Raw genomic sequence first — 27643 nt, 5'->3', positions numbered from 1 at the left:
CAGGAAGGAGAGATTTTATTTGAAGAGTGCAGGAAGTGCCACATCAGCCGCCCTAGATTTTACTTTATATAGGTATATAGATTCTAAAATAGTATATGATCCAAATTTTGTTAGCAACATTCAAAAATTAATTGCTCAAAAAAAAAAAACATTCAAAAATTAAAATTTTAATTTAAACTGAAAACATCATTGACTATGGCTTAATAATAAAGGCAGATAGGGCTGAACTGAACTAGATTGGAAAAAGTTCACAAATCAAACTGAAGCCTATGCAAACACCATGTCCTCCGAGCATCCGCAACCCCATCCGCAACTTCATCTCCATGCCCATGTCTACCTCACAGTTCCAGGAACCCATTTGGATCCACCAAGCTTGGACCCGGCTCCAAACTCCGTTTATATATTTGGGTTTCAACCCGGAAGATTGCGATGATGATGATGATTATGAAGATATATCTGTTCTACCTGGGATATCATCATATCACTCAACACTGGTTGCAATGGCTGCATTCAGGTCATGTAAGTGCCTTGTTTTGTTCTGGGTCCAATTCTTGTGAAAGTTTTATAAATGATATTCTATTTTCGGATTTTCCGCGTTCGTGACGGGCTCACACTAACAACCATTTTTTAATGATTGAGGTGACGGAGATTCCTACCAATCAAAATTTTTCATCTGAAATACAAAGTGGTTGGCAGGGACATACACTAGAATTTCTAGTCTTTCTAGAAATAGTAGGGTCTTTCTAGTCTAGCAAGACCCTACTATTTTACACATGACTATTACTCAGAGCATGCCGATTGTTGTACTAAAATAAATGAAGCTTTTACTCTAATATAGCATTAGAAAATGATATTTGGTGCTAAAATAGCATCATGTCTCCGTCCCTGGTTCTAAATTTAAATAAATTTCAAGTACATTGCATTTTTAAATACTCACTCCGTTCCACTTTTTTAATCCCCATTTCCTAATTTCTTTGTCCAAAAAATGTTGTCCATAATAACTTAATATGATAAATTATATGTTAAATTCGTTAATTGTTTAGAAAAAATAATACAAATTTCTGACAACTCACAACTTATTTATTATGATTGGGAAAAACGTGCATTTTGACGGAAGATAAGGAAAGTGGGACGAAGAGAGTACAAATTTAACTAACTTTTAATATATCACACCTTTATGTACTTTTCTTCATCCATTTCTCTCGCCTAAGTTATAGCTTTATTTATTTTTTGTTCTAAATATAGCACGGGTTATAATAATAGCATTGTTCTATTTTAGCACTACTACTTACAGCAAGCCTAACCGTGTCCAAGTACAATATATATATATATATATATATATATATATATATATATTATAAAATAAAGGATCTTAGTGATTCACGATCACTAATTTGTATGTCAATTCCAACAACAATCCCTATATTTATTCCTCATTCTTACTATAATATATTTGAACTAGTAAAGGAGAAGTGGGGACAAAATGTTGGAAGTATAAAATAATGGGGACCAAAAGTGTAGAAAGGGAGAGAAATGAATTGTTTATTCCAAAAGAAGAAATAGGGGATGACGATTGAGGATGTCTTAGTGATTTAGGAAATTACTAGCACATTGTTGGAGCCGCATTTAAGATCACATTTCCTGTATCCCTTCTATATGTCATTAATCACCCCCCCCCCCCTATGACATAACTCACATAGGAACCACCCTGCCTCCGCTTAGTCCATCCTGGGTCCACTAGAGCTTTGCCAAGACTCCGGACAGGTCTTGGAGAGGAGCCAAAACTTGGCCCCACCACGACCTTACTAGGCCCCACTCCGGCCTCATCTAGGTCCACTTCGGGGTCCATCCCCGACTCCAAAACCTTTCTCTTTCTATTTAATTGTATTGTACAATATTTAGTTTTTATTTTAGTGGTTTGTATTGTAGTAGGACTATATCTACACACACACATATATATTCAATAAGTACTCCAAATAAGATATTCAATAATATATTATATGCAGATCTGTTACAGGCATATAGGTCTCCAGTTAGTACTCCATATAATATACTCTATTGACGTTTAACGTGTATTATATATTTATATATATATATATATGTATATATATATATATATGCGAGTTAATTTATATCGAGACCACTATTTTATCAGAGACCGTGGAGACCATGTATGTTCTTTGTGAAAAACATTATAAAATATATTATCATATAAATCATATGCTAAGAAGACCACTAATTTGTAAATATCTTGAAAATTGTGTAAATTTTGCAAGCAAAATATTGCAAAACGTATTGTTCTGCAAAAAATGTTTTACAAGTTACAAAACATGTTCTACTCATAGAACATGCATGATTTTTATGATTTTCGATGAAATAGTAATCTTCATATAATATGTTTAGTGAAAGAATACATTATTCAATATTTTAATCGAAAAACTTGCATGGTCTCTCATAAAAAGGTCTCCATAGAATTTTGCGATATATATATGGGTTAGTTTGAGCTTAACTAAATTGTGTAGGATCGAGCTCCACTCGAGATCGATCGTGCCATAATATTTAAGCTTGGAGCTCGGCTTGACAAAAGCTTGATGGGTTCAGACTCGGCTCAAAAGCTCAAAACGAATTCAAGTTATATTGGAAAAGCTCGAATGTAATAAGTTGGGCTGGATTTAGTATGTAAAATTTTAGATATTCATATTATAATATATTTGTAAATATATAAAAAAAATTGATAATAAAGGCTCGATCAGGCTCATGAGCCGAGTAACTGGAGCTTGGCCCGATAAAGTAATCGAATAGCTTGAGCTAGAGTTCGACTTAATTTTTGTCAAGACCCATTTGAATATTTTACAATCTGAATTCGAATCCATTTAAACCCTAGTTTCATGTACAGAAATTCAAAATGTGGTTTACGGAAAACTGCCGGGTCTAGTTACAAGTTAGAATTTTTTAATTAGCAAAGACACCAGTCGACTTCTAGATTCGCTTTAACTTATAAATTTGCTTTCCAAATAGAGTTAGACTATAAGGTCGTGTCATATACAATTGATGACAAACTTATCTGGTGGTAACTATATAATCACAAATGAAATGCTACAAAATCTTTTGGGCATCAACTGCGTTTTCAATGATTTCCTGCATTTTATTCTTTGAGGGAACTTTTAAAAATTCAGTGATTATACACAACATAAACATATCACTGTGAGAATAATGTTAGCGATGAATAATCATACATGACTTATCTTTCTCAACAGTTGTTAACCTATTTTGTCATGGTTTGGAGAGAGCAAGCATGCATTAGATTTGATATGTATATTTTGCTTTCAGTTGCACATTCTTATTCTTCTTTTTTTGTTTGGCTATTAGTTGATTATTATTATACAGTTTAAATATTACAAAGGGTTTATAAGAATCTTGATGATGTGTATCATGTATTAAAGAAGCTAAGCTATAAATCCGGGCTCTTCAAAACTTTTTTTTTAGTAAGCAAGTCCTGGTTTAGGCCACTAACCTTTACAATATATGACTTCCTATTTGATTGATGGCATGTATAATATTCAACTAGTATAAAGTCTTCATGAACATTTATATCAGGAAATAAGTGTAGATAAAGTGTAAAGACTCACGAGACTCCCTAATAAAATCGGGTTACAACTCAGATGTATAGCTAATAACATGAGGATCTATTTCTCCGTGAATTCACATTTCCATAATTCCCAACCAGTTTGACAAGATTTTTGAAGTGGAAAGACTCGCAGGACTCCCTAATAAAATCGGGCTACAACTCATATGAATAGCTAATAACATGGAGATTTATTTCTCTGTGAAATCCAGGGTTCTCAACCAGTTTGAAAAGATTCTTGCAGAAGGTTAATTTTAAAAGAAATCATTTTCAAAAAACAAAACGTACCTACAAATATAATCTGATCTATGTAGATAATATATCTTTTGACCAATTTGGTGAAAGGAAATTGTATCATTTGTTATCAGAATATCAGATGAGTTGATTTTTGTGTTATTGAATCAATAAACAAGAACAAGCAATATGTTATATATAATGTGATTATGTGAATTAGGTGAATTCGGATGATAGTTACTTATCACTTATCTATTTGTAAGAGCACCAGTAGTGTAATGTCCAACATTTTCATTTAAATCAAAATGTTTAATTTCTACATAAGATAGACAGTCAATGATTTTTATATAGTATCTTAATTTTTTTTTTTATAGTAAAATTCTGTGGGCCCTCCTCCAGTTGGTACACTCTCAAGTCCCTGATGCAAAATGTTTTTCTTTTAGTATTAATGGTTATTCTTGATTTCTGTACCAAGAAGCTCTTGTGAAGCATTACTAAGTTTCTTATCAATCTGAGGGCTCTACTAAGCCTTGAATTACTTTCATCAACAATAAGGTTCGTTATCTTTTGCTTGCTAAATCTCTAGTTTGTGTATTCCCAATAAGATACATGATCTTCTCATCTTCCTTGACTAAGATCTATGGTTAATTGAGTCACTAGAAGGATGAATCAGATGTAATCTGATTTTCTAAAAAGATTTTGTAATCAATATTTTATCTGAATTTGGCTGATTTGTGTGCTTGATTCTGATTTAGAATTCATTGCAATATTTCTCGCTTAGATCTAATCATTTAAAAGAACAAAAAACCCTTGGAGAATCTCGAATAGGGAATTTTTTACACCTTAGCCTTTTAGTGATTGATCAGGTGATCCGAAGAATAAATCAGATTTACTATAACTAGATCTTTAATTTTGTAAAATTATTTTATTTTTACTTCTTATCAGTATGATGCTTGGCCAATTTGAGTGACTAATTTCGATTTTTCAATCAGTTGCAATTTTTCCCGCGCAGATTCGATTTTTCAACCAAAAGCACACCTTGGAGCCTGGTTAATCGCCAAACAAGGTATTGTTGCACCTTCTTTCCCATCAACTAATTAATTGGGTCATTGGAAGGATAATTCGAATGTACTATAGTATCATTTTTAGTTTTATATATCTCTTGACCAATTTGGTGAAAAGAAATTGTATTCTTCGTAATCAGAATATCAGATAAGTTGAATTTTGGGTTATAGAATCAAAAAACAAGAACGAGCAAAATGTTTTATATAACGTAAATTAAGTAAACCGGGATGATAGTTACTTATCACATTACTATTTGTAAGAGTATACCAGTAGTGTAATGTCTAAAATCTTCACTTAAATCAAAATGTTTAATTTCTACAATAAGATAGACGGTCAAGGATTTTTATATATTATCTTAAATTTTATTTTTTATAATGAAAACCATTCTATGTGGGCCCTCCAGTTCGTACACTCTCAAGTTCCTGCTGCAAAATGTTTTTGTTTTATTACTAATGGTTATTCTTGATTTGTGTACCACGAAGCTCTTGTGAAGCATTACTAAGTTTCTTATCAATCCGAGGGCTCTACTAAGCCTTGAATTACTTTAATCAACAATAAGGTTCGTTATCTTTTGCTTGCTAAATCTCTAGTTTGTGCATTCCCAGTAAGATACCTGATCTTCTCATCTAACTTGACTGAGATCTGTGGTAATTGAGTCACTGGAAGGATGATCAGATGTACTCTGATTTTTTAAAAAGGTTTTGTAATCAATATTGTATCTGAATTTGGCTAAACTGATTTTTGGCTGATTTGTGTGATTGATTCTGATTTAGAATTAATTGCAATAATTCTCGCGTAGATCTAATCATTTAAAAAGAACAAAAACAGCTTGAAGAATCTTGAATAGGGAATTTTCTACACCTTACCCTTCTAGTGATTGATCTGGTAATCGGAAGAATAAATCAGATTTGCTATAACAATATCGTTAGTATGTTATTTTTAATTCTGTTTAGGCCAATTGGTGTGACTAATTTCGATTTTTCAATCAATTGCAATTTTTCTCCCGCAGATTCGACTTCTCAACAAAGAAGCACACCTTGGAGCCTGGTTAATCGCCAAACAAGGTACTGTTGCACCTTCTTACCCTTCTAGCAATTATTGGGGTCATGGGAAGGATAATTCGTATGTACTTTAGTTTTATTATTGTCAAATCTGCTTACAACCAATTTTTTTTGATTAATGCCTATTTTTAATGATTTACACTTAATTTCAATTTTCCCGGAAAGAAACAATCTTTGAAAAAACATTTTGGATCTGGTTATTCCCGAATTGGGATATTTATACCTCCTTACACTTCTAGTAATAAATCAGAAGGATTCTTCAGATTCATATAGATCTTTTTTTTTTCAAATTTATTAATTCCACCTATGCCTTATGACTGGTATGTCTGATCAAGTCCGATTTCAGATTAGTTCCTGTTTTTCCTGCGAAGATATGATTTATCATAAAAACACCTCGGAGATCAAATATTTCCAAATCATTCCTTTTTAAACCTTTTTGACCTTCTCGTAATTAAATGGATAATCAGAAGGATTAACAGGATGGACTTAATTTTATTTTTAATTTGTTAAAAGTATTTTAGTAATAGTATGCTTTTGCTCGTCTTTGGCCTTTTTTGTCTGCTTATTGTGAATTTTCGATCAGTACCCCCCCCCCCCCCCCCCCCCCCCCCCCCCCCCCACATGTAGATCGGATTTATCAGGAAAACACCTTAAATCCGACAAACCCTAAAAGGAGAAATGTTTACAGGTCACCCTTTTTGTGATTAATTAATTGGATAACAATCAGAAGGCTTTGTAGGATGTAGTGTGATTTTATTTTGATTATATATAATTGTTATCTTATTCAGTCAACACTGGTTTTGGCCGACTTGTCTCTGTGATTCCAATCAAATATAATTTTTCTCGTTTAGTTCAGATATCCTTGTGCATGTATGTGTATAGTAGATTCTACAGAAATGGCAGGTTGGTAATTACTATGTTCAAATTTTGCTAAACTCGACTATGGGTGTAAACCGGCCAAGACTAGCTTTTAGTTTTGATCTCAAATACGGCCAAATATCAACAAAACTAATCTGCATTCTCTGTAACTATGAACTCCATCCCCGATAACAGCCTTTGCTCAATAGCTTTCACATGCCACCTTTTTAATTATGAGTTAATTCTCAAGGAGATGGGCTTGGCTCTTGCTCGAGCTGAACTCACTAAAATACTACTTAAGCTTAATTATCATTTAATGAAAAATTTATTTTAGTCAACTGTTTTAGAGGTTGGAGGCCGAGCATAATTTCTATATATTTCAAACTTAAAGGTTTACATTGTTTTTGAGAAGTCCTGCTCAAGGAGATCTATCTAACTTTGTGTCAGTAAATACTAATCCTCATGATCAGCCTGCAGATTATTCTTGTCAAGACGTGAGTCATTTTCATTACTCTTGTTTTGTAGAGCTTCATTGTTAACTTCTTGATTCTAATTACAAGTGCACAATATAAGTGTTAGCACAAATAAACAGTTACCTTTTACTTGTTATTTGTATACCAGCAGCAAACTGAGTCATGAGTTGCTCGAAGCCTCAAAATCAATCAGGCAAGGAATGTTTTGGTTCTGAATCAGGATCTCAGCATGGGCCTCCTCGTCCCTTTAAGAGACCAAGGTTCCAAGACAATCAAAGGACAGGCCAGTCTCCAGAAAAGCCTCTGGTAAATGAAGAAATCGGAAATATCTTTTACAAGACCCGATTGTGTAGGAAACAAATGCAGGATCATTGCCCAAATGGGGAGAAATGTACCTTTGCTCATGGCGTGGAAGAGCTGCGTGTTCCACCGCCCAATTGGCAAGAATTGGTCCATGCTAAAAGTAAACGGGCATGGGTTAATTATCCAAAAATGGGTGGGATGATGGTTTGCAGGTATTTTTTTAATGGAAAAGCATGCCCGTATGGAGAGAAGTGCTGTTACCCGCATAAGTGTTCAAATATCACTGAGATGGCAAGGTCCCTGCCTATCGATTCATCTGCAGCAAGCATTAAAACTACTGGAATGATGTTGGAGATGAGAAATGATACGGGGAAATCAGGTATGTGTTTGTTGTTTACTCTACTCCACTTTATTGTTATCTCGCTGTTCTTTTCTTGCTCCAGTATTTAGATAATAAATGTCTGCTTAATACCACTGGTGTCAAAGTAATATCATGCTAATAATCTATCTCCTGTGATGTTGCTGCTTAAAATACTGTCAGAAAATGGCGTTTATGTTTATCTTTACATTATTGCTGAATTTGTCGTTTTGCTGAATCATTATTCCATGAGCTAAATTATTAAGTTTAGATTATTGTCATATTAGGAGTCTCTTTCTGTTTACTCGTGAAGGTATGATTTGTCCATTTTTATTATCAGAGTTGATGACACCTTGCTCCCCGAGAATGTCCAGTCTGACGATTAATAGCTCTATTAGAGGTAAGGAAATGCAACTTCCTTCAAACAGCGGAGGTCCTCGTGACAATTCTTCTCCTGCAGAGGTTACTGAGACAAAGTTCTTGAAATGGAAACCACCCAGAAAGATTGCTGGAATCTATGGTGATTGGCCTGAGGGTTACAGTTTACCGGATAATAAGTAGCCAAACACAAAGGATTCCTGAGCTGTAGAGACCCGAGTTACTGTAAGAACTGAATAATTGTGCTTTAAAAATGGGAACTTTCTCTAAAAGTGGTTGATATTAGAGTTTCCCCAGTTGGTTGAGGACGGAACAATATCCTCCTATGTTACTTTGTATCATCTATACTTCTAGACTGGCAAACTCTGGAAGTTGCGGTGTAAACCCCAACCTACAGTAATGCCTTTCCGGATGCTCTTAATGTTTTTTCAACAAATGAAGGGGGTACTGACTTGATTGTTGGGTTTTACTCTTTAATTTCAAGTTTTAATGCTTTGCTGGGTTAGCTACTTGAAGTGTACTTATAAGGGTCTGATTTGTCCATTTTTATTATATATATGTATTTTTTTAATGGAAAAGCATGCACGTATGGTGTGTGCTCTTACTTTAAGTTTCTTTTCTTGCTCCAGTATGTAGATATATATGTCTGCCTACTACTGCTGGTGCCAAAATAATAACATGCTAATAATATATCTCCTGACATGTTGCTGTTTAACATACTGTCGGAAAACGGCCTTTATGTTTATGTTATTGCGGAATTTATCGGTTGCTGAATCCTTATTCCATGAGCTATATTATTAAGTTTAGATTATTGTTGTACTAGGAGTCTGTTTATATTTGCTCATCAGGGTCTCATTTGTCCATTTTTATTATCAGAATAATGCCACCTGGCTCCCGGAGACATGTATATAAAGTATAATGTGGAAGTCCTTGACTGAATTTGCCAGTCTCATGGATAGTTAGATAAATATATTGCTTCTGTACTGTATGATGTCTACAGTGTGACAGTGTATAAGATTTACATGTTTACTAAATTTTGCCTCCATCTTAATTGCTATCTTAATATCCATCATAATTCATAATTATGCACTCAATTTACAACTTCACATGCTATTCTGTTAGTGTCCTGTACCACATTCCCCTCGATTTGTTATTAGGGGTCTGCAACATGTTGTGCCTCATGTACTAGTGTGTGATTTGTGTCTTCTTTATAATTATAAAGCTATAGTAATCAAAACTGACATCCAAAAGTGTTTTCCCCTTGGTATAAATGTACTGATATTTCTCTGACCAACTCGCAATGAAGAACTTGATAGCCCTTGTGACCTATTATTTGTTCAGCTCCCACACACACCTACAAGTAATTAATTAATTTCTTGAATAAATACATATTTTGTTATTCTTCTACTATTTTTAATTAAGCATTCTTCAAAATTGTATTACAAACAGGTAACTGATGTGTGTTGTTGTATATCACCTGCCCTTCTTGTGAAGAGCTTGAATGCCTGACATCCATATTCTTTAAGCAGAACTGCAGGGGCCCGGTTCCCACAGCAAGGCTGAGATGTCACAAGATGCCCCCTCATTCCCAAAAAAGGCACTTCCACAAGTGGTAAACGATGCATCGTCTACAAAAGCAGAACTCCCAACGCAAGAAAGAGGGAATAGTGGGATCTTACCTTCAGAAAAGGTAAGCGATGCATTGTCTACAACAACGGAGGTTCCAACGCAGAATAGAGTGAGGAGGGGGGTCTTACCAGCTTCGAAGCTACGTGGGAATGTTAGTTTAATTTATGGTGATTGGCCTGCTGATGACGATGATATGGTGTTCTCTCGTGGAGAGTTGTATGAATTTTATGTGAATCTGTATTTGTCTATCGAGTTTTCCAGCTGAAGAATGAATGAAAAAAACACTGGCGTGTGTGCCGCCGGACTGTTACTTTTGGTACATGTGCTATTGCTTGCACATCTTTATTTTAATTTGGTACTTCATCCCCCTTGTTTTCTTCTTTCTTGCTGTTTAGCTCCGGCAGCTCCTCATTTTTCCCAGTTCTCCGCATTTATATTCACCATATTTCAATGTGCTCAAGTCTTTTAAGATGGAAGACCATTGGCCTGGTGGTAAGATTGCAGCAGTGGGTTGAAGCTGTGATATAGATATTAAAATAACAATATGTTTTAGAAAAAGTAAAATATTTTGTGTTGCACAAAAAATATGAATTATTTTACAGATTGATTGTTAACTTTTTCTGAGTTGAAACATAGGAAAACTAAAAATCAAATAAACATTATACTAATCTTCTGGTTCAGTAGAATTACAATTTAACAGAAGCTGTTCTAATATATTTTGAAGGTCCTGATTTGATATATTAATTTAATTTATGACGTAACATGTTACTAATAAATTTTATAATAATTAATCAGATTTTAAAAATTAGATTAAAAACGCAGATTACCCCATCCAGATCACAAAATTTTAGAATGACGAATAAAATACATTGTACAGCTTTTAAGTTTCTTTTCAAAAACTTAAAAGTAGAAAGATGAGTGTAATAAAGGTAGGATAGGGTTGAAGTAGATTGAAAAAGTTAACAAATCAAACGAAAAGCTATGCAAAACATGCTGTTCTCCGAGCATCATGAAGCCTACCTGCAACTTCATCTCCATGCCCATGTCTACCCATTTGGATCCACCCAACTTAGACCCGACTCCACACTCCGGGTATATATTTGGGTTTCAACCCGGAATATTATGATGATGATGATGATGATGATGGTGAAGAAGAAGAAGAGAAGAAGAAGAGATATCTATTTTACTGGGTGACGAAGAAGAAGAAGATATATCTATTTTAGTGGGAAGATCACTCAACAATGGCTGCATTTAGTTCATGTAAGTGCCTTGTTTTTATCTGGCTTTATCTCCAATTCTTCTGATATATAAGTTTCATAGTTGATATTTTATTTTACACATGATTATTACTCACGGCATGTTCAATGGTTGTGCCAAATTAAATGAAATTATTGCTATAATTTTGCATTAAAAAGTAATTTTGGTAGCACCATGTCTCTAATGGTTAGTTCTAAATCTTGTTTTAGATTTAAGTAACTTCCAAAATACCGTTGGAGTGTTAAATTTTTGTTCGGCTTTGACAATATTTATGATGAGATGCTAAAACGAAAATTCATATGATTAAGATTTGGTTGGACCTGTTTAGCTTAGCTTACTTAAAAAAAACAATCAAACTTGCTAGGTGAAATTATTTTTTTTACTTTAAAAGTTATTACTCGTATATGTTTGGATACTGTTGTTTGTTTACATATGCTACTAAATTCAAAGAAGATTAAAAACATAAGTTGAAGAGGCTTCTAAGAGTAATATAAGTTTTTATCAATTTACAATTAAAAACTTATTGCATGTATATGTATAAAATAAGTTTCTCATATTTACTTTCTTAACTTATTAATAAGTTGGTCAGTTATGAGTAGACAACATCATGTTTTGTGTTTCTCTGTGTACATCAGTATTTTGTTTTCATCATCATCAATTCTGTAGTATCAAGGGTATTCACGACACGAAATGGATTCGATGTACTTTTTGTTGCGTGCTTTAGTATTACACTATATTACACTATATAAGTATTAAAGTCATGTTCCCCTTATAACCCTTAACCTAAGAACTCTTAGAACTTATACCTCTTAGGTAAGTTAAATAAGATTCTGCAACAGAACTAGCCTTGTTTTGTGGTTTTGTATTCTTCAATTGAACTTTGTATTTTGTATTGAAATTATGAGATATTTTAACAATTGAATTCAAAGAGTCTATTCAAAATTTTGGATTCTGCAACAATATTTGCCTTATTTGTAGTATTAATTAGGGTTCTCCAGCAGAATTCACTTTATTGTGTAGTATTAATGTGTTATTTGCATAAGGTTCAGGTGTTAAACTTAACATTTTGTAGAAAAATTCGCATAATAATAGTAGTATTAATATGATATTTACATAGAGTGAGTTTACATGTAAAGTTTTGCCTTATTTTTAGTAGTAATTAGGGCTCTGGAGCAGAACTGCACATGCAAAATGTCATGTGTATGTATTATATTTTGAAATTATTTTGAACACCCACAATGATGCAAAAAACATGTATTTAGATTTAGATCCTGAAAGTCTATTTTAAATTAGGGTTCTGCAGCAGAACCTTAGTGGTTCTAAGCATCTGTCTTAAGGATTGGTTCTAAGTTGAGGGCACCCTATGTTTATATGTATAATATCATATTTTTTTTACCTATATGAGTAATATATATTCAGATACAATATTACCAATACGAGTCAAATGTTGAGCATATGCTTTGCAATATTTTATGTGTTGAAAATGTTGCGAAACACACACACACACATACATATAGGTGGCACTCTAGAGCATACACTCTTATATGGAGTCCCGTGGTGTATCATTATAAAGATATATATATATATATATATATATAGTTAATTATCTAGTTGGTCACTGAAGTGGGCTTAATGTTTCAAATTGGTCACTGAACTCAAAACAGTATCAAGATGGTCACTGAAGTGGCCATATATCAAACAAGTATCTAAAAATATAAGTTCAAGCAGTAAAAATATTATTTGTAAAGTTTTACACATTATTTTCGAATGTTACCAAAACTAAGTAAAAGGTTATGACTTCTAATATTTATGATAATATATTTAGATTTTATCAAGTTTATTTATTATTTATTTTTAATTAACAAAGAAAATAACTATATAATAAAATATAAATAATAAATGAATTTGATAAAAAATAAATATATTATTTTAAATACTAGAAGTCATAACCTTTTAGTTGGTTGTGGTAACATTTAAAAATAACGTGTAGAACTTTATAAATAATATTTTTACTACTTGAATTCATATTTCAAGGTACTTGTTTGATATTTATGGTGACTTTAGTGACCATTTTGATAACGTTTTGAGTTCAGTGACCAACTTGATACATTAAGCCCACTTTAGTGACTAACTTGATAATTAACCATATATATATATATATATATATATATATATATATATTGGGTTTTAATCCACTACAAACCTCTCCTAGAATAAAAACTGAAAACCAAAATAAAAAAAATTTAAAATCACATCGAAATATATCAAATATGGTATGGAAATTGTTCGTTAGGAGATGAGGAAAAATACAGTGAAGTCGAATTTCAAAAAAATGAACCGATGGACGAGAAAAATCAAATTAAAAACAGAGAGATTCTGTGGAGGGTACAGGTTTATTGTGTGGTGAATTCTAGGGGGCCATTAGATTAGATTGATCTAATGGCTTAGATTAGTTTGTAGTTTGTATTTTAATTTTGGTTTGTATTTGATCACTAGCTTATATATATATATGTGCATATGTATATATATATATATATATATATATATATATATATGTATGTATGTATTACATGTATTTATCATATTTTTTATGAATTATAATTACAAAGTTTAATTAGTAAATCAGAAACGAAATCATTCAACTTTTTTATTTCAAAAATTATTAAAAATTATGCAATACTCCAACATGTAACTACAACAGAATAATAAGTATCCGTAATTATTCTACTATAGAAGCAATTTTGAAAATCTACCTTTAAGTTCAAATTTTTATTTGTTAATTATATATATAGAGTAAATAGCACTTTGGTGGCTTATACTATTTTGTTTTTGCACTTTGGTGGCCAAACAATAAAAGTCATCAATTGTGTGGCCACACAAATCTTTTTTTAACAATTGAAGGGCTCCGCCCATTCTCCGTCAAAACGAAACAAACGCCGTGAGTCAAATAATGTATTGACACAGACATAACATAAAAAACCCATTCGTCTTTCCCTCCAAATCCAAGACCTATTACCCCCATTTTAGCTCAAAGCGCGATCGAGCAAGGAAAGAAATCTATCAGTTCGCTGTTAAAGGAAAATGAGTTGGATTCGAAGACTTAAGGAGGATGCTGCTGTGTATCACCCTCGCGAGTGCCCCGATTACTCTGGTGAGCTTCTAAACCTAACTTCTTGCATGTGAAATCTGTGTATATAACCTATGTTGTCGACTTGCTGTCTATTATTAGTCGTTTTCTATTGTTAATTGCGTAGCCTTTACAGTTTGGAACTTCACATTAGGGATTTTATATTTAGGGCTTTTACACATTTCAAGATGTGCTTGTTTATTAAAATGTCTATGCTTGTTTATTGATCCACTGAATTGCTATTTAGTCTTTGTTTATTCAGTGCCCTAAGTGGGTTATTGTCAAATGTGTGCCTTACTTGCAGAACCTGATGACTTTACACTTAAAATATTTCATGGTGGCAAAATGACTGATGAGCCTAGGACTTATGTTGGTGGTGATATAGATTACATTGACTTCTGTAATGCTGATCAGATTAGTCTTATTGAGATATTTAGTATGCTCAAAGAAATAGAGGTAGAAGGTGGATTTCATGTACTGTGGTATAAGCTTCCTGGTACTAATTTTGACAAGGGATTGTTTCCAATAGACCGTGATGCAGAGTTGTTGACCATGTGTGAACTTATACCCCCATCTAAGTTCATAGAGATTTATGTGTCCACAATGCCACATATAAATACTGCACCTCCTCCTGAGACAAACCTTGATGAACCTGATGTGCAGTATGTTGAACCAACACCTAAAGAGCCAGTTGCTTACCAAGGATATAGTGACTTTGTTATGTCATCTGATTGTTATTTAAGAACAATTTCCTTTTGTAATCTTCTACCAATGCTATGTATGACATTTAGAAACGATTATGCTCTTTTGGATTATGTATGGAAGATTAAAATCCACTATGGTATGAAATTTGAGTTTGTTTTGGACACATTTTGTTGTTGCTTTCGACAAAAGAACTAGCATTTTATTACCACAACTGCATTACATCACATTACTGGAATGTCTACACTGCATTGCACATACAGGTTTACACATTGGTTTCATCCCTACCAACTGGTGCAAACCAGTAATGGAAAACGTACAACAACAATAACACACACACAAATTTCCACTGTCTCGCTTCTTTCTTCAACTCAGACATCTTCTCCTTGTAAATGGCAGCTTCATTTTGTGTCTCTGTGAGCTCCTCCTTGTAGAAATGTTGGTACTCATCTTTAGCCTTGATCATCTCAGCGAAATGCTCGTCGTCCTTGTTCTTCAACCGCCGGAGTAGTCCGTTTATCACACTCTTACTGCGCGCATCGAACTCTGGTTCATTCCACCTGAAAAAGTTACACCTACCGTTGACACAAGTGAGGAATCGTCGCCCCGGATTATATTCCGTCCATGACGTCTTCTCCACTGCCCAGTTCCCACACGAACATTGCTGATTCATCTTGCTGATTTTGAAGTGGTTTGGGAAAGTAAGATTCAATTTCTAGGGTTAGAAGAACCACTGCTGCACACAAAAGCTATACATATAGTGCCCAAAAAGAGACGTTAGAGGTTGAAATGACTAAACTAACCTTAACGCCCGTTAACGCCGTTCAGTCTCAGCGAGCGGAGCCCTTCAATTGTTAAAAAAAGATTTGTGTGGCCACACAATTGATGACTTTTATTGTTTGGCCACCAAAGTGCAAAAACAAAATAGTATAAGCCACCAAAGTGCTATTTACTCTATATATATAATATACTAGTGCGATGCACGAGTGTATTTTTATAGTTAATATTTTTTATGTGTTCAAATTAAGAATTTATTTTAGTATGTTGTTGGCGGGATTCGAACCTTAGAGTTCTACTAGCATCTTTGTGAAATATAAAAAATTAAATCCAACGGTTTGCATCAATTTGATTTTGTGATCCAACAGTTATAATGCACTGTATCGAACTACAAACCAACAACTAAACTTTTGCATTTTTAGCTTTAATAATATAATATAGATATTTAGTATTCTACACTAGATTATATTTTATATGTTTTCTATAATAAAATTAATGATTTATAAAGGTGCACTATGGAATTCCATATAAAAAAGACTTCCATGGAATATTGGCATATATATATAGGCAATTGCCCATATACCACTGAAATAAAAACAAAATAAAAACCAATACAATTAAATATAAAGTGAAGGGTTTTGGAGCCCAGGATGGACCCTGAAGTGGGCCTAGATAGGGGTGGGACCTAGTAAAGTCTTGGTGGGGCCTCGTGGGACCATGGAGTCCACAGTCTTGGTGAGGCTCTAGTGGGCCCGGGGTGGATATATATACACACACTCCAAATAAGATAGTCAATAATATATTATATGCAAACTTGTTACATAGGTCTCCAATAAGTAATCTATATCACTTACTTCATTGAAGTTTTATGTGTATTATAATTATATATTAGTGAGTTAAGTTCTATAAGTAAAATGTGATCAAATTTTATATATATTGGTTAGTCTGAGCTCGACTAAATGGTTTAGGATCTAGCTCCACTCGAGATCGATTGAGCCATAATGTTTAAGCTCGGAGATCGGCTCCCAAAAGCTTGATGGGTTCAAACTCGGCTCAAAAGCTCAAAACGAATTCACTTTTATTGAAAAAAGCTCGAATGTTAAGCTGAGCTGGATTTAATATGTACGATTTTAGATATTCATATAATAATATATTTGCAATATATATAAAAAAATTCAAATACTAAAGGCTTGATTAGGCTCATGAGCCGAGTAAGCTTGGCTCGATAAAGTAATCGAAGACCTCGAGCTAGAGTTCCGCTTAATTTTTGTCAAGTCCAAATTGAATATTTTACAATCTGAATTTGAATTGGCTACAAAGAGTTTAATCCATTTAAACCCCTAGTTTCATGTACTGAAATTCAAAACGTGTTGTACGGAAAACTGCCGAGTCTCGTTAGAAGTCAGAATTTGTTTATTAGCAAAGACACCAATCGACTTCTAGATTCATTGTAACTTATAATTTTGGTTTCCAAATAGTGTTAGAATATAAGGTCATGTCATATACAACTTATGACAAACTTATCTGTTGATAACTACATAATCACAAATAAAATGCTACAAGCTCCTTTGGGGATCAACTGCTCAAGCTCCTTTGGGGATCAACTGCTTTTTCAATAATTTCCTGCATTTTATTCTTTGAGGGAACTTTTAAAAATTCAGTGATTATACACAACATAAACATATCACTGTGAGAATAATATTAGTGATGAATAATCATACATGACTTATCTTTCTCAACAGTTGTTAACCTGTTTTGTCATGGGTTGGAGAGAGCAAGCATGCATTAGATTTGATATGTATATTTTGCTTTCAGTTGCACATTCTTATTCTTCTTTTTTTTCTTTGGCTATTAGATGATTATTATTATACAGTTCAAATATTACAAAGGGTTTATAAGAATCTTGATGATGTTTATCATGTATTAAAGAAGCTAAGCTATAAGTCCGGGCTCTTCAAAACTTGTTATTTTAGTAAGCAAGTCTTGGTTTTGGCCACTAACCTTTACAATATATCTCTTATCTAATTGATGTCATGTATAATATTCAACTAGTATAAAGTCTTCATGAACATTTCTGTCAGGAAATAAGTGTAGATAAAGTGGAAAGACTCGCAGGACTCCCTAATAAAATTACAACTCAGATGTATAGCTAATAACATGAAGATTTATTTCTCTGTGAATTCACATTTCCATGGTTCCCAACCAGTTTGACAAGATTTTTGAAGTGGAAAGACTCGCAGGACTCCCTAATAAAATCGGGCTACAACTCATATGTATAGCTAATAGCATGGAGATTTATTTCTCTGTGAAATCCACGGTTCTCAACCAGATTGAAAAGATTCTTGCAGAAGGTTAATTTTAAAAGAAATCATTTTCAATAAACAAAACGTACCATAATATGATCTATGTAGATAATATATCTTTTGACCAATTTGGGGAAAGGAAATTGTATCATTTGTTATCGGAATATCAGAAATGTTGATTTTTGTGTTATTGAATCAAAAAACAAGAACGAGCAATATGTTTTATATAATGTGATTATGTAAATTAGGTGAATCGGGATGATGGTAACTTATCACTTATCTATTTGTAAGGGTACACCAATAGTGTGATGTCTAACATTTTCATTTAAATTAAAATGTTTAATTTCTACATAAAGATAGACGGTCAAGGATTTTTATATAGTATCTTAAATTTTATTTTTAGTAAAATTCTATGTGGGCCCTCTTCCAGTTGGCACACTCTCAAGTCCCTGCTGCAAAATGTTTTTCTTCTAGTATTAATGGTTATTCTTGATTTCTGTTCCAAGAAGCTCTTGTGAAGCATTACTAAGTTTCTTATCAATCTGAGGGCTCTACTAAGCTTTGAATTACTTTAATCAACAATAAGGTTCGTTATCTTTTGCTTGCTAAATCTCTAGTTTGTGTATTCCCAATAAGATACCGGATCTTCTCATCTTCCTTGATTGAGATTTATGGTTAATTGAGTCACTTGAAGGATGAATCAGATGTAATCTGAATTTCTAAAAAGATTTTGTCATCAATATTTTATCTGAATTTGGCTGATTTGTGTGCTTGATTCTGATTTAGAATTCATTGCAATATTTCTCGCTTAAATTTAATCATTTAAAAGAACTAAAACCCCTTGGAGAATGTCGGAGAGGGATTTTTTTACACCTTAGCCTTTTAGTGATTGATCGGGTGATCCGAAGAATAAATCATATTTACTATAACTAGATCATTAATTTTGTAAAATTATTTTATTTTTTCTTCTCTTTAGTATGATTCTTGGCCAATTTGAGTGACTAATATCGATTTTTCAATCAATTGCAATTTTTCCCGCGCAGATTCGACCTTTCAACAAAAAAGCACACCTTGGAGCCTGGTTCATCGCCAAACAAGGTATTGTTGCACCTTCTTACCCTTCAACTAATTAATTGGGTCATTGGATGGATAATTCGAATGTACTGTAGTATCATTTTTAGTTTTATATTATTGTCAAATTTGTGTGAATAGTGGCTTTTTTTTAAAATTAATGATTAATTTTAGTTTTTCCTGCAAAAATCTGATCTTTGAAAAAACACGTGAGAGCTGATTATTCCCGAATCAGGGTATTTATACCTTCTTGCACTTTTGGTAATAAATCGGAAGATTCTTAAGATTTAAATATTTTTTGGATTATTAATTCCACCTACACCTTATGGCTGTTTTGTCTGATCAAGTCAGATATCAGATTACTTTTCTTGTGTAGATCTGATTTATCATGACAACACCTTGGAGATCGATTATTTCCAAATCGATGCATTTTTAAACCTTCTTGCCCTCCTTGTAATTTATGGATAATTAGGATTAAGTAAATTTTTATTTCTAATTTGTTAAAAGTATTTTATAAATAATTCTGCCTTGGCTCATTTCTGGCCGATGTCTGATTATTACACATTTTCTATCTGTTACATTTTTTTTCTCATGTGGAATGGATTTATCAGAAAAACACATTGGATCTGATAATCCCCAATTGGGGAAATTTTCACACCTTCTAGTGATTAATTGAGTAATCATCAGAAGGGTGTGGGATGTAGTTTAAATTTAAGTATCAAATACATCACTCATTGTATCCAAATATATCAAATGAGTCATTCATTACAAAAGTGACTTGATTTAGTCAGTACTATGAAAAGTTGAGTGAAGGACACCATCTGTAGAGGACTAAATTGATACAAAATTCCAACTTTTTAATAGCTAATTTGATAGAAATTTTCACCTTAGTGACTGTTGAGTCATATTTGTAACGAGTGACTCGCTTGATACATTTGAACACAAGTAATGTATGTATTTTAACCCTTTAAGTTTATAACATTGTTATATTATTCTGTCGACACCGGTTTTTGGCTGACTTGTCTCTACAATTCCAATTAATATCAGTTTTCCCTGTGCAGATCAGATAGCCAATGCTGTATATGTATGCTGAAAATACTACTTAAGCTTAAATATCATTCAATTTAAAATTTTCTTTTTGTCAACTGTTTCAAAGGTTGGAGGCCTATTATAATTTCTATATATTTCATACTAAAAGGTTTATTGTACAATTTTTTAGAAAGTCCTCCGCAAGCAGATCCAACTTTGTTTCGGTAACTGCCAATCCTCATGATTAGCCTGTAGATTATTCTTGTTATGCCGTGAATGATTTTATTACTCTTGTTTATTAGAACTTCATTGTTACCTTCATAATTCTGATCACAAGTGCACAATTTAAGTACTAGTAAACAATCACCTTTTAAACAGTATCAAAACTGAGTCATGAGTTCCCCTGTGAGAAATGTGGATAGCTCCAAGCCTCTATTTCAACCAGGCAAAGAACGTTCTGGTTCTGGTTCAGCATCTCAGCATGGGCCTTCTCCCTCTAAGAGACCAAGGTTCCAAGACGAACAAAGGATAAGCCAGTCTCCAAAAAATCCTCTGATAAATAAAGAAACTGGAAATATTTTTTACAAGACCCGGTTGTGCAGGAAACAAATGCAGGGTAATTGCCCGAAAGGGGAGAAATGTACCTTTGCCCATGGCTTGGAGGAGCTGCATGATCCACCGCCCAATTGGGAAGAATTGGTGCATGCTAAAAGCAAACGGGCATCGGATAATCATCCAAGAACACTAAGCATTAAAGCCACCGTACCAATGTTGGAGATGAGAAATGATACTGGGAAATCTGGTATGTGTTTGTTGTTTACTCTACTCCACTTCATTGTTATCTCACTGTTCTTTTCTTGCTCCAGTATGTAGATAATATATGTCTGCTTACTACCACCGGTGTCAAAATAATATCATGCTAATAATCTTTCTCCTGTGATGTTGCTGCTTAACATACTGTCAGAAAATGGCGTTTATGTTTATCTTTACATCATTGCAGAATTTGTCGTTTTGCTGAATCACTATTCCATGAGCTAAATTATTAAGTTTAGATTATTGTCATATTAGTAGTCTCTTTCTGTTTACTCGTGAAGGTATGATTTGTCCATTTTTATTATCAGAGTTAATGACACCTTGCTCCCGGAGAATGTCCAGTCTGACGATCAATAGCTCTATTAGAGGTAAGGAAATGCTACTTCCTTCAAACAGTGGTGGTCCGCGTGAAAATTGTTCTCCTGCAGAGGTTATTGAGACAAAGTCCTTGAAATGGAAACCACCCAGAAAGATTGCTGGAATCTATGGTGATTGGCCTGAGGGTTACAGTTTACCGGATAATAAGTAGCCAAACACAAAGGATTCCTGAGCTGTAGAGACCCCAGTTACTGTAAGAACTTTCTATAGAAGTGGTTGTTATTAGAAATTTCCCAGTTGGTTGAGGACGGAACAATTCCTCCTATGTTACTTTGTATCATCTATACTTCTAGACCGGCAAACTCTGGCAGTTGCGGTATAACCCCTACCTACAGTAATGCCTTTCTGGATGCTCTTAATGTTTTTTCAACAAATGAAGGGGTTACTGACTTGATTGATATTACTCTTTAATTTCAAGTTTTAATGCTTTGCCCGGTTAGCTACTTTAAGTGTACTTATATGTTTATATGTATGAACAACTTCATAGATAGCATTACAATCACTGGATTCTACACTAAATGAAGATCGGGTTTAATCGAAAAGGATTCATGCTTTAAGCAGAATCATTGCCTGCCATAATTATTTTTGGGGTGTAATTTGATATCAGGATTCACTTGACAGCACAAACAGATTCTCAAGAGATCGATTTTAATGGAAATATATATGTGTGTGCGCGCGCGCTCTGGTCCAAAAAATGTACAGATCTACTGGCGGGCCTAAGATTTCGGCAGGCGTAAATACTAGTAAAACCCTAAACCTAAGTCTTTAAGAATCCATTCTTGTAATTTCTCCTTGTGCCATGGCGTCATTGCCCTCTTACCATAGTATCTTTACCCTCTTATCGATCTTGTGTCTACGAACAATGAGTATTTCTTCGTAATTCTCTGTATAGTTGAGTGCTGCTATATAAAACTATTAGGGATTTGTGATGTTTATAAGTTTCCACTGATTAGCGGGACTTGTGACCTAGTCCACACCAAAACATATCACTTCCATTAAAATTTTAAGAGGCACAAAAAAAACTGAAAGATATTAGATGAAGGATGTTTAACTTAATAATTGACATCTACATCACTTATGTTATAACTAGGCTCCAGTTGAGGTAACATACTGTCACTGCTTTGGACTTGTAATTTCACTTGAATGCAGACCTAATATTAATAACTATTTTAAAATGTCTAGAACAAGCATTCAATTTAATAAACACCAGTTATCAGTTTTATTTAGGTAGATATGTTATAATGAGTATTCATTAGCCTGGATAAGTTATTGTGCCAATATATATTACATTTATATAACAGGGGGATTCTTAAACAAGAAGAGATGCTAATCTATATTGACAGACGTTCATTATCTGCGCAATTGTGTTGTTTCTTCGGGTCATCAGACAACGAAACACAGGAAGAGGTGCAGGTGATCTGAACATAGGCAATGCTACTTATCGTTCGTGAATCTTGATTTCTTGATTTTTACATTAGTTTTTCTTGTGATATACAGCTTTCTGAGAAGTCCTTCCCCGGCTTATAGTTGATCGCACCAAAGCATCCATAGGGTCGACGCATCTCTTGAGAAGTGGATCATTAGGCGGCAAAATATTTCTCAGCTCATCAGCAGCAAGGATTATGGTGTTCACCGCGCTCATTAAAAGTAAGTGGATTGCAATTCTTAACAGATTCTGTGCTCCTTCGACGTCTTTCTTCTGTAATGCTTCTATTGCTGGGAGCACTGCGTGCTCCATTGTTGGATTGTCTGGTAACACAACCTCAAATCCCTGTCCCAAAAAACACGTGTTCTCTGTATGAGTTGGAGAAACATTTCTAGTTACACAATAACATGTCATGTGTTATGTCTGTCGAAAGGTTTGAGATTTTCATACGTTAAGAAACATACCTGGCTCTGTAGTTTTTTCTTGTAGAAGGCTGCTGTTGAACTTGAGCTATTTGCCAGGACCCCGATTTGGACACAACTCCCAGCTTCAAGTGGTCTAAACTTAGCTTCTTTGAGCTCCCGGGCAACACAGTCTCCTATATTAAGAAAAGGCACGGAACATCCTAGTGACACCTCTCTGTGCCACAAATGCGAAACATGGCATGGCATAACAATACAACGCACTCCTGATTGCTCGAGGAACACCCTTTTTTGTCTCAAATTCTCAATGACAGAGTAACGGTCATAGTGATCAATTCCTTTTTGGTCAGAATCCGTGGAGGGATGACGAAGTCTGGTGATCGCGGGATCATTGCAGACAATAAATGAGGCTGATTCACCCCCACTTCTTGAACTCCACCAAACAAGCTTTTCCAAAAAGATGAGAGTTGATACCACAGATACTCCACCAATGATACCAACTGGAATCCTGCATCTTTCTCCTGACAAGAATGAACCTGGAACCTGACTTAATTTTGTGGATTCTCCGCCTTCTTCAGTTTGTAACACTGTAGAAGAAACTTGTATAGCCAGAGACGAGTCTGTTCTCGTCTTGCGAAGAGCTCTTCTCTTGTTTACGTTCCTTACATGGACTTGCGGGCAGTTTAGGGTGTTGAAGGAGCTTCTCATTACTCCATCAAACATCCCTAGTGACTTGTGTAGCCAGTAATTCTGCATCGAGACGATACACAAATTATTTAAACACTTGACTCGCCTTCTTCCAACAGTGGCCTTATTCAGTAAGCTCGAGACCTCTGCATACAATTTCTTCAGGAGTATTTGGCCCTCAAACCCATCTGTGGCAGGCTGGCAGCTCAATATTCTTTTCTGGAGCCAAAGCACCTCAAAATGGGTGATTTCCCACTTTAAAATCTTGATGAGAACTGAATAAATACTGAGCTTAGTGAGTATACTCTATAATTTGGAAAAGATCTGATTACTTATATAACAGTGTACTTTTGTCCAACATTCTACAGAAGAAACAAAAAGCCAAAATACCAAAAAATAAGATAAAGTGATAAACAAAAATATTGTATGTAGGCAACACAGAGGGGCCGTTTGTACCGTAAGTGAGAATGAGAATCGGTAATAAGAATGAAAGGTACGAGAATGAGTATCCTAAGATAAGAATGTAAGTAATAATTTACCCTCTAAGTGATATTTAGGATTTCTATTTCATGTCACGAAATTACTAATCCAAACTCCAACACATGAGTTTGACATTTTGATTTTTGTTAACCGGGCTAATAAACCATGAACCAAACACCTCCGAATGTTCAATCATGTAATATTTGGGGAATCTACAACATGATCATCAGCTGCACACTGCTATCACTTTTTTGGTTGCTTTAATGCCTACCGTTGAATACTCCAACTATCAAAACAGAAACATAATAATGTAAGACAGCATTTATCACCATCTTTCAGAATTCCAACCTTGTGGAAGAAGACAAATGGGGCACATGGTAGAGTTCTTGGTTGGTAGTCAGAGAATAACCTTCTTACATATCTATTGTTTCTGAATATCTTTTATATTCCGCAACCACTTGCTTTCTTGATTGATTTTTATTTTCCCCACCCTGCATTACTGCACATAAATAGATACCTCCTTGACATCAAGTGCCTGTCATCCCCAAAATAACTTAATGGGTTGCACAAGATTTTACTAGAATTATTAATATAAATTGATGTTCGAATTCTACAAGGAAAGTGCTAGACACCCCAAAAGTTGTTCCAATAAAATTAAATCACGTCACTTGACATTCATGAATCATTTCAGGTCCCTAGCACCGCTCTTTTTTTAAAAAATTAGCGGAAAACTAATATTGCAACAGTTCAGTGCCTCACTGAGGATTTTGGCATGGTTATCGAATATCGCATACTCGAATACTGATATGTAATTATTAATACACTCGATGCAAGCGAGACTTGTAAGAATGATTATGACATTTGAAGCAATATAATTAGAACTTAGTGTTTAGTTCTGTCATGAAGAAATTTCTACAGCAATAATGCGAATTTTTATAACAATCGGAGATAGACAAATGGCATGGGAGATGTTGTCCTCCGGTCTTTATATGTACTAAAGATGCAGTGACCCATTTGGATCCGAGTGCTTCTAACTTATTGATTGAAACAATTTGTATGCATTCTCGCTTGTAAACTTGTGATTTGTGATGTATCTGTCAGTATTGTTCATTGATCAAATATTAGGCACTTTCGGAGTCTGACATGCTAGCATTGTATTTAGACTGACTTGGTCGAGGCTTTCTTCTTGTCATTTTTGTTAAAAATATATTGTTACCTGTAATTTCTAGTAGGGTGATCACGGTCCGGTTTAAATCGCAAAATCCGCATAAACCAATCCGATATTAATCCGATCCAAATCGAAACCGAAATGAGGTTTACGGTTTCGGTTCGACTAATTTAAAAAACCGTGGTTTATTCGAAGCTTTCCTTTCCTGCTCTCAGGTCTTCTTTTTTTCCTAATAATTAGACATGTTATCCACCGAAAAGAAAATCTTATACCACTTCGGAACTGAGCTCTGTGATATTCAGAGTGCAGACTCGTACTAGAACAGTAACGCATTTCTCCTCCATAGATGAAGTTCCTTCAAGTATCTAGCTGATAGCTTGGGATGCAATCTCATTTCTGATTACTCTGTTATTGAGGATATTATTGCTCCGAGGTCCGATTTACTGTTGTTAGTTAACGAAGATAATCCAATGCTTTTCGCGCTTTCAGAGAAAACGAACATCATGTAAACAAAACAATAGTATTATCCGATTGGGCTGTTAAGTTACTTACAATTTTAAGCGGATCAGTAAGCAAGAACGTCTTTATCCACAAGGAAGCCGAGTTACAGAAACGTAATATCATTGATATATAATAACTAAGCATGATCGAACAACAACAAAAACAAAATAATACTAAAATAAAGCACATGATCTCACAAATTGGTAAATCAAATTTGCCAACTTGTCCTCTCTCTTTCACGTAAAAACTCTACGTAATGTCACAGCTCACAGATACAGATTAACAAAATTAATACAATAATGATACTGATGTTGATTGCTTAATCGCCAATAATGATCCGACTAGGATTTAAGGCAAGAAATGGTCATCTTCAATATGAAGTGCTGAGATAGTATCAAGTAGCTGCTTCTGTTGCACACTACAGCTAACAAGAGAGCACATACGGAGGGATTCTCCAGCTAGGGGTACGACTGGTATGTTGTCGCAGTTACAGATTTCAATCATTAGACCGTCTGGATCATGGAAAAAGAGTTGATCTACGTAAACTCCACCTTCTTCAACCCTTGCCTTCACGTACTCTATCTTCATTTCTGTCAGTTTTTTCTCAACAGCCGACATGCTTTCGCACTGCATAAGAAAATTAATTACTTTAAATATAAGCTAGATGAATATATATACTCACACCTTAGTACATACTCTGTCTCCTTGAAAGTTTAACTATCAATGTTCAGTTATTGGTAAATACTAGGCCTTAAGCTAGAAATGATTATAAACCTTAATGTTAATCCATTTCTTTCTGTATTTAAATATTCATTTTCCGACTTAAGACAAGCTCACTTATGTTTAGTTTCAAATTTTAGTTGAATCGGTCTATGTTTGATCAAGTATGATAGGAGTATATACTTGGAAGGAGATGTGATTGTCTTTGGGATTTATAGGGCTGGTCTTGGGCATCCTCCCGGGGTCTTCAGATTGCAACAGATGAATGCCAATACTGTAATTGAACAACCTGCAAACACAAATGCAAATTTTTAGCATGTGTAAAAATTTAAAACAAACTATAAACATATGCATAAACTCAGAATGTAATTTCAGTTCAAAAGGATAACGTATAAATGTACCAAGCTCCGTCAAAATTGAATGATCCAGGCCGTCGGATAGGAAAGAAACCAAGAACATTCTGGTAGAAGTCAAGGGATTCTGAAACTGATCTACAGACTACAGAGATATGGTTCAGAGATTTCAATTGTAAAGGATTTCCCCTGTTCTCTTTCATCTTCCAAATCAGCTTTAAGAATTTGACTCAAGAAAAAATGCAATGAGAGAGAGAGAGAGAGAGATTCACAGGTAGGTGTTCATTACAGAACATGGCACCTTCATATTTATAGCCAGAGTTGGCGCAGAAAAGACAAATTGTATAAAATTTTCTTGATTATATACTAATGTCCTTTGAGAAGAACAACTATGTATTGCACAGCCGATGCACGTAAACCCACGTTTACTGCACCATTATCAAAT

The 27643-nt window shown here is 34.2% G+C and overlaps 4 protein-coding genes across 23 annotated transcripts; 1 reads left to right on the top strand and 3 right to left on the bottom strand.

Moving 5' to 3' along the window:
- The first annotated feature begins 197 nt into the window (after positions 1 to 197).
- Positions 198 to 21865, top strand: LOC108219332 (zinc finger CCCH domain-containing protein 39). 20 transcript variants are annotated; one of them, XM_064091564.1, is made up of 8 exons: positions 198 to 519; positions 4872 to 4925; positions 5407 to 5483; positions 5934 to 5988; positions 7468 to 7998; positions 9885 to 11244; positions 19194 to 21052; positions 21372 to 21865. In XM_064091564.1, exons 5-6 carry the CDS (start codon positions 7479 to 7481, stop codon positions 10247 to 10249), a joined length of 885 nt encoding a protein of 294 aa, XP_063947634.1. In that variant the 5' UTR covers positions 198 to 519; positions 4872 to 4925; positions 5407 to 5483; positions 5934 to 5988; positions 7468 to 7478; the 3' UTR covers positions 10250 to 11244; positions 19194 to 21052; positions 21372 to 21865. The 20 variants fall into 20 exon arrangements, with proteins under 20 accessions (XP_063947634.1, XP_063947636.1, XP_063947637.1 ...); XM_064091566.1 differs by having other exon boundaries at positions 7465 to 7998; XM_064091567.1 differs by lacking the exon at positions 5407 to 5483 and adding an exon at positions 4234 to 4414 and having other exon boundaries at positions 7465 to 7998.
- LOC108217270 (uncharacterized) lies at positions 15336 to 15743 on the bottom strand. Its single transcript, XM_017390108.1, has one exon. The coding sequence runs from the start codon at positions 15741 to 15743 to the stop codon at positions 15336 to 15338; it is 408 nt and encodes a 135-aa protein (XP_017245597.1).
- An 810-nt stretch (positions 21866 to 22675) lies between the features above and the next one.
- LOC108218677 (uncharacterized) lies at positions 22676 to 24299 on the bottom strand. The gene is made up of 2 exons (XM_017391726.2): positions 23332 to 24299; positions 22676 to 23212 (listed from the first exon to the last, which is right to left on the bottom strand). Exons 1-2 carry the CDS (start codon positions 24043 to 24045, stop codon positions 22916 to 22918), a joined length of 1011 nt encoding a protein of 336 aa, XP_017247215.1. The 5' UTR covers positions 24046 to 24299; the 3' UTR covers positions 22676 to 22915.
- A 1929-nt stretch (positions 24300 to 26228) lies between these two features.
- LOC108216274 (glyoxylase I 4) lies at positions 26229 to 27643 on the bottom strand. Its single transcript, XM_017388986.2, has 3 exons — positions 27247 to 27643; positions 27029 to 27134; positions 26229 to 26752 (listed from the first exon to the last, which is right to left on the bottom strand). Exons 1-3 carry the CDS (start codon positions 27399 to 27401, stop codon positions 26474 to 26476), a joined length of 540 nt encoding a protein of 179 aa, XP_017244475.1. The 5' UTR covers positions 27402 to 27643; the 3' UTR covers positions 26229 to 26473.

This window comes from Daucus carota, chromosome 4 (assembly GCF_001625215.2).
Source record: "Daucus carota subsp. sativus chromosome 4, DH1 v3.0, whole genome shotgun sequence".
Taxonomy (NCBI): domain Eukaryota; kingdom Viridiplantae; phylum Streptophyta; class Magnoliopsida; order Apiales; family Apiaceae; genus Daucus; species Daucus carota.
This window is presented reverse-complemented; position numbering and strand designations above follow the sequence as displayed.

Bases quoted from the DNA above. Each gene is read 5' to 3' on its own strand.
- LOC108219332 (XM_017392722.2), top strand. From the start codon at position 7,479: ATGAGTTGCTCGAAGCCTCAAAATCAATCAGGCAAGGAATGTTTTGGT. The intron at 7,999-9,884 runs GTATGTGTTTGT...TTCTTTAAGCAG, and splicing joins AAATGATACGGGGAAATCAG to AACTGCAGGGGCCCGGTTCC.
- LOC108217270 (XM_017390108.1), bottom strand. From the start codon at position 15,743: ATGAATCAGCAATGTTCGTGTGGGAACTGGGCAGTGGAGAAGACGTCA.
- LOC108218677 (XM_017391726.2), bottom strand. From the start codon at position 24,045: ATGCAGAATTACTGGCTACACAAGTCACTAGGGATGTTTGATGGAGTA. The intron at 23,213-23,331 runs GTATGTTTCTTA...TTTTTGGGACAG, and splicing joins AGAAAAAACTACAGAGCCAG to GGATTTGAGGTTGTGTTACC.
- LOC108216274 (XM_017388986.2), bottom strand. From the start codon at position 27,401: ATGAAAGAGAACAGGGGAAATCCTTTACAATTGAAATCTCTGAACCAT. The intron at 27,135-27,246 runs GTACATTTATAC...TTGTGTTTGCAG, and splicing joins TTCAATTTTGACGGAGCTTG to GTTGTTCAATTACAGTATTG. The intron at 26,753-27,028 runs GTATATACTCCT...TTTCTTATGCAG, and splicing joins ACAATCACATCTCCTTCCAA to TGCGAAAGCATGTCGGCTGT.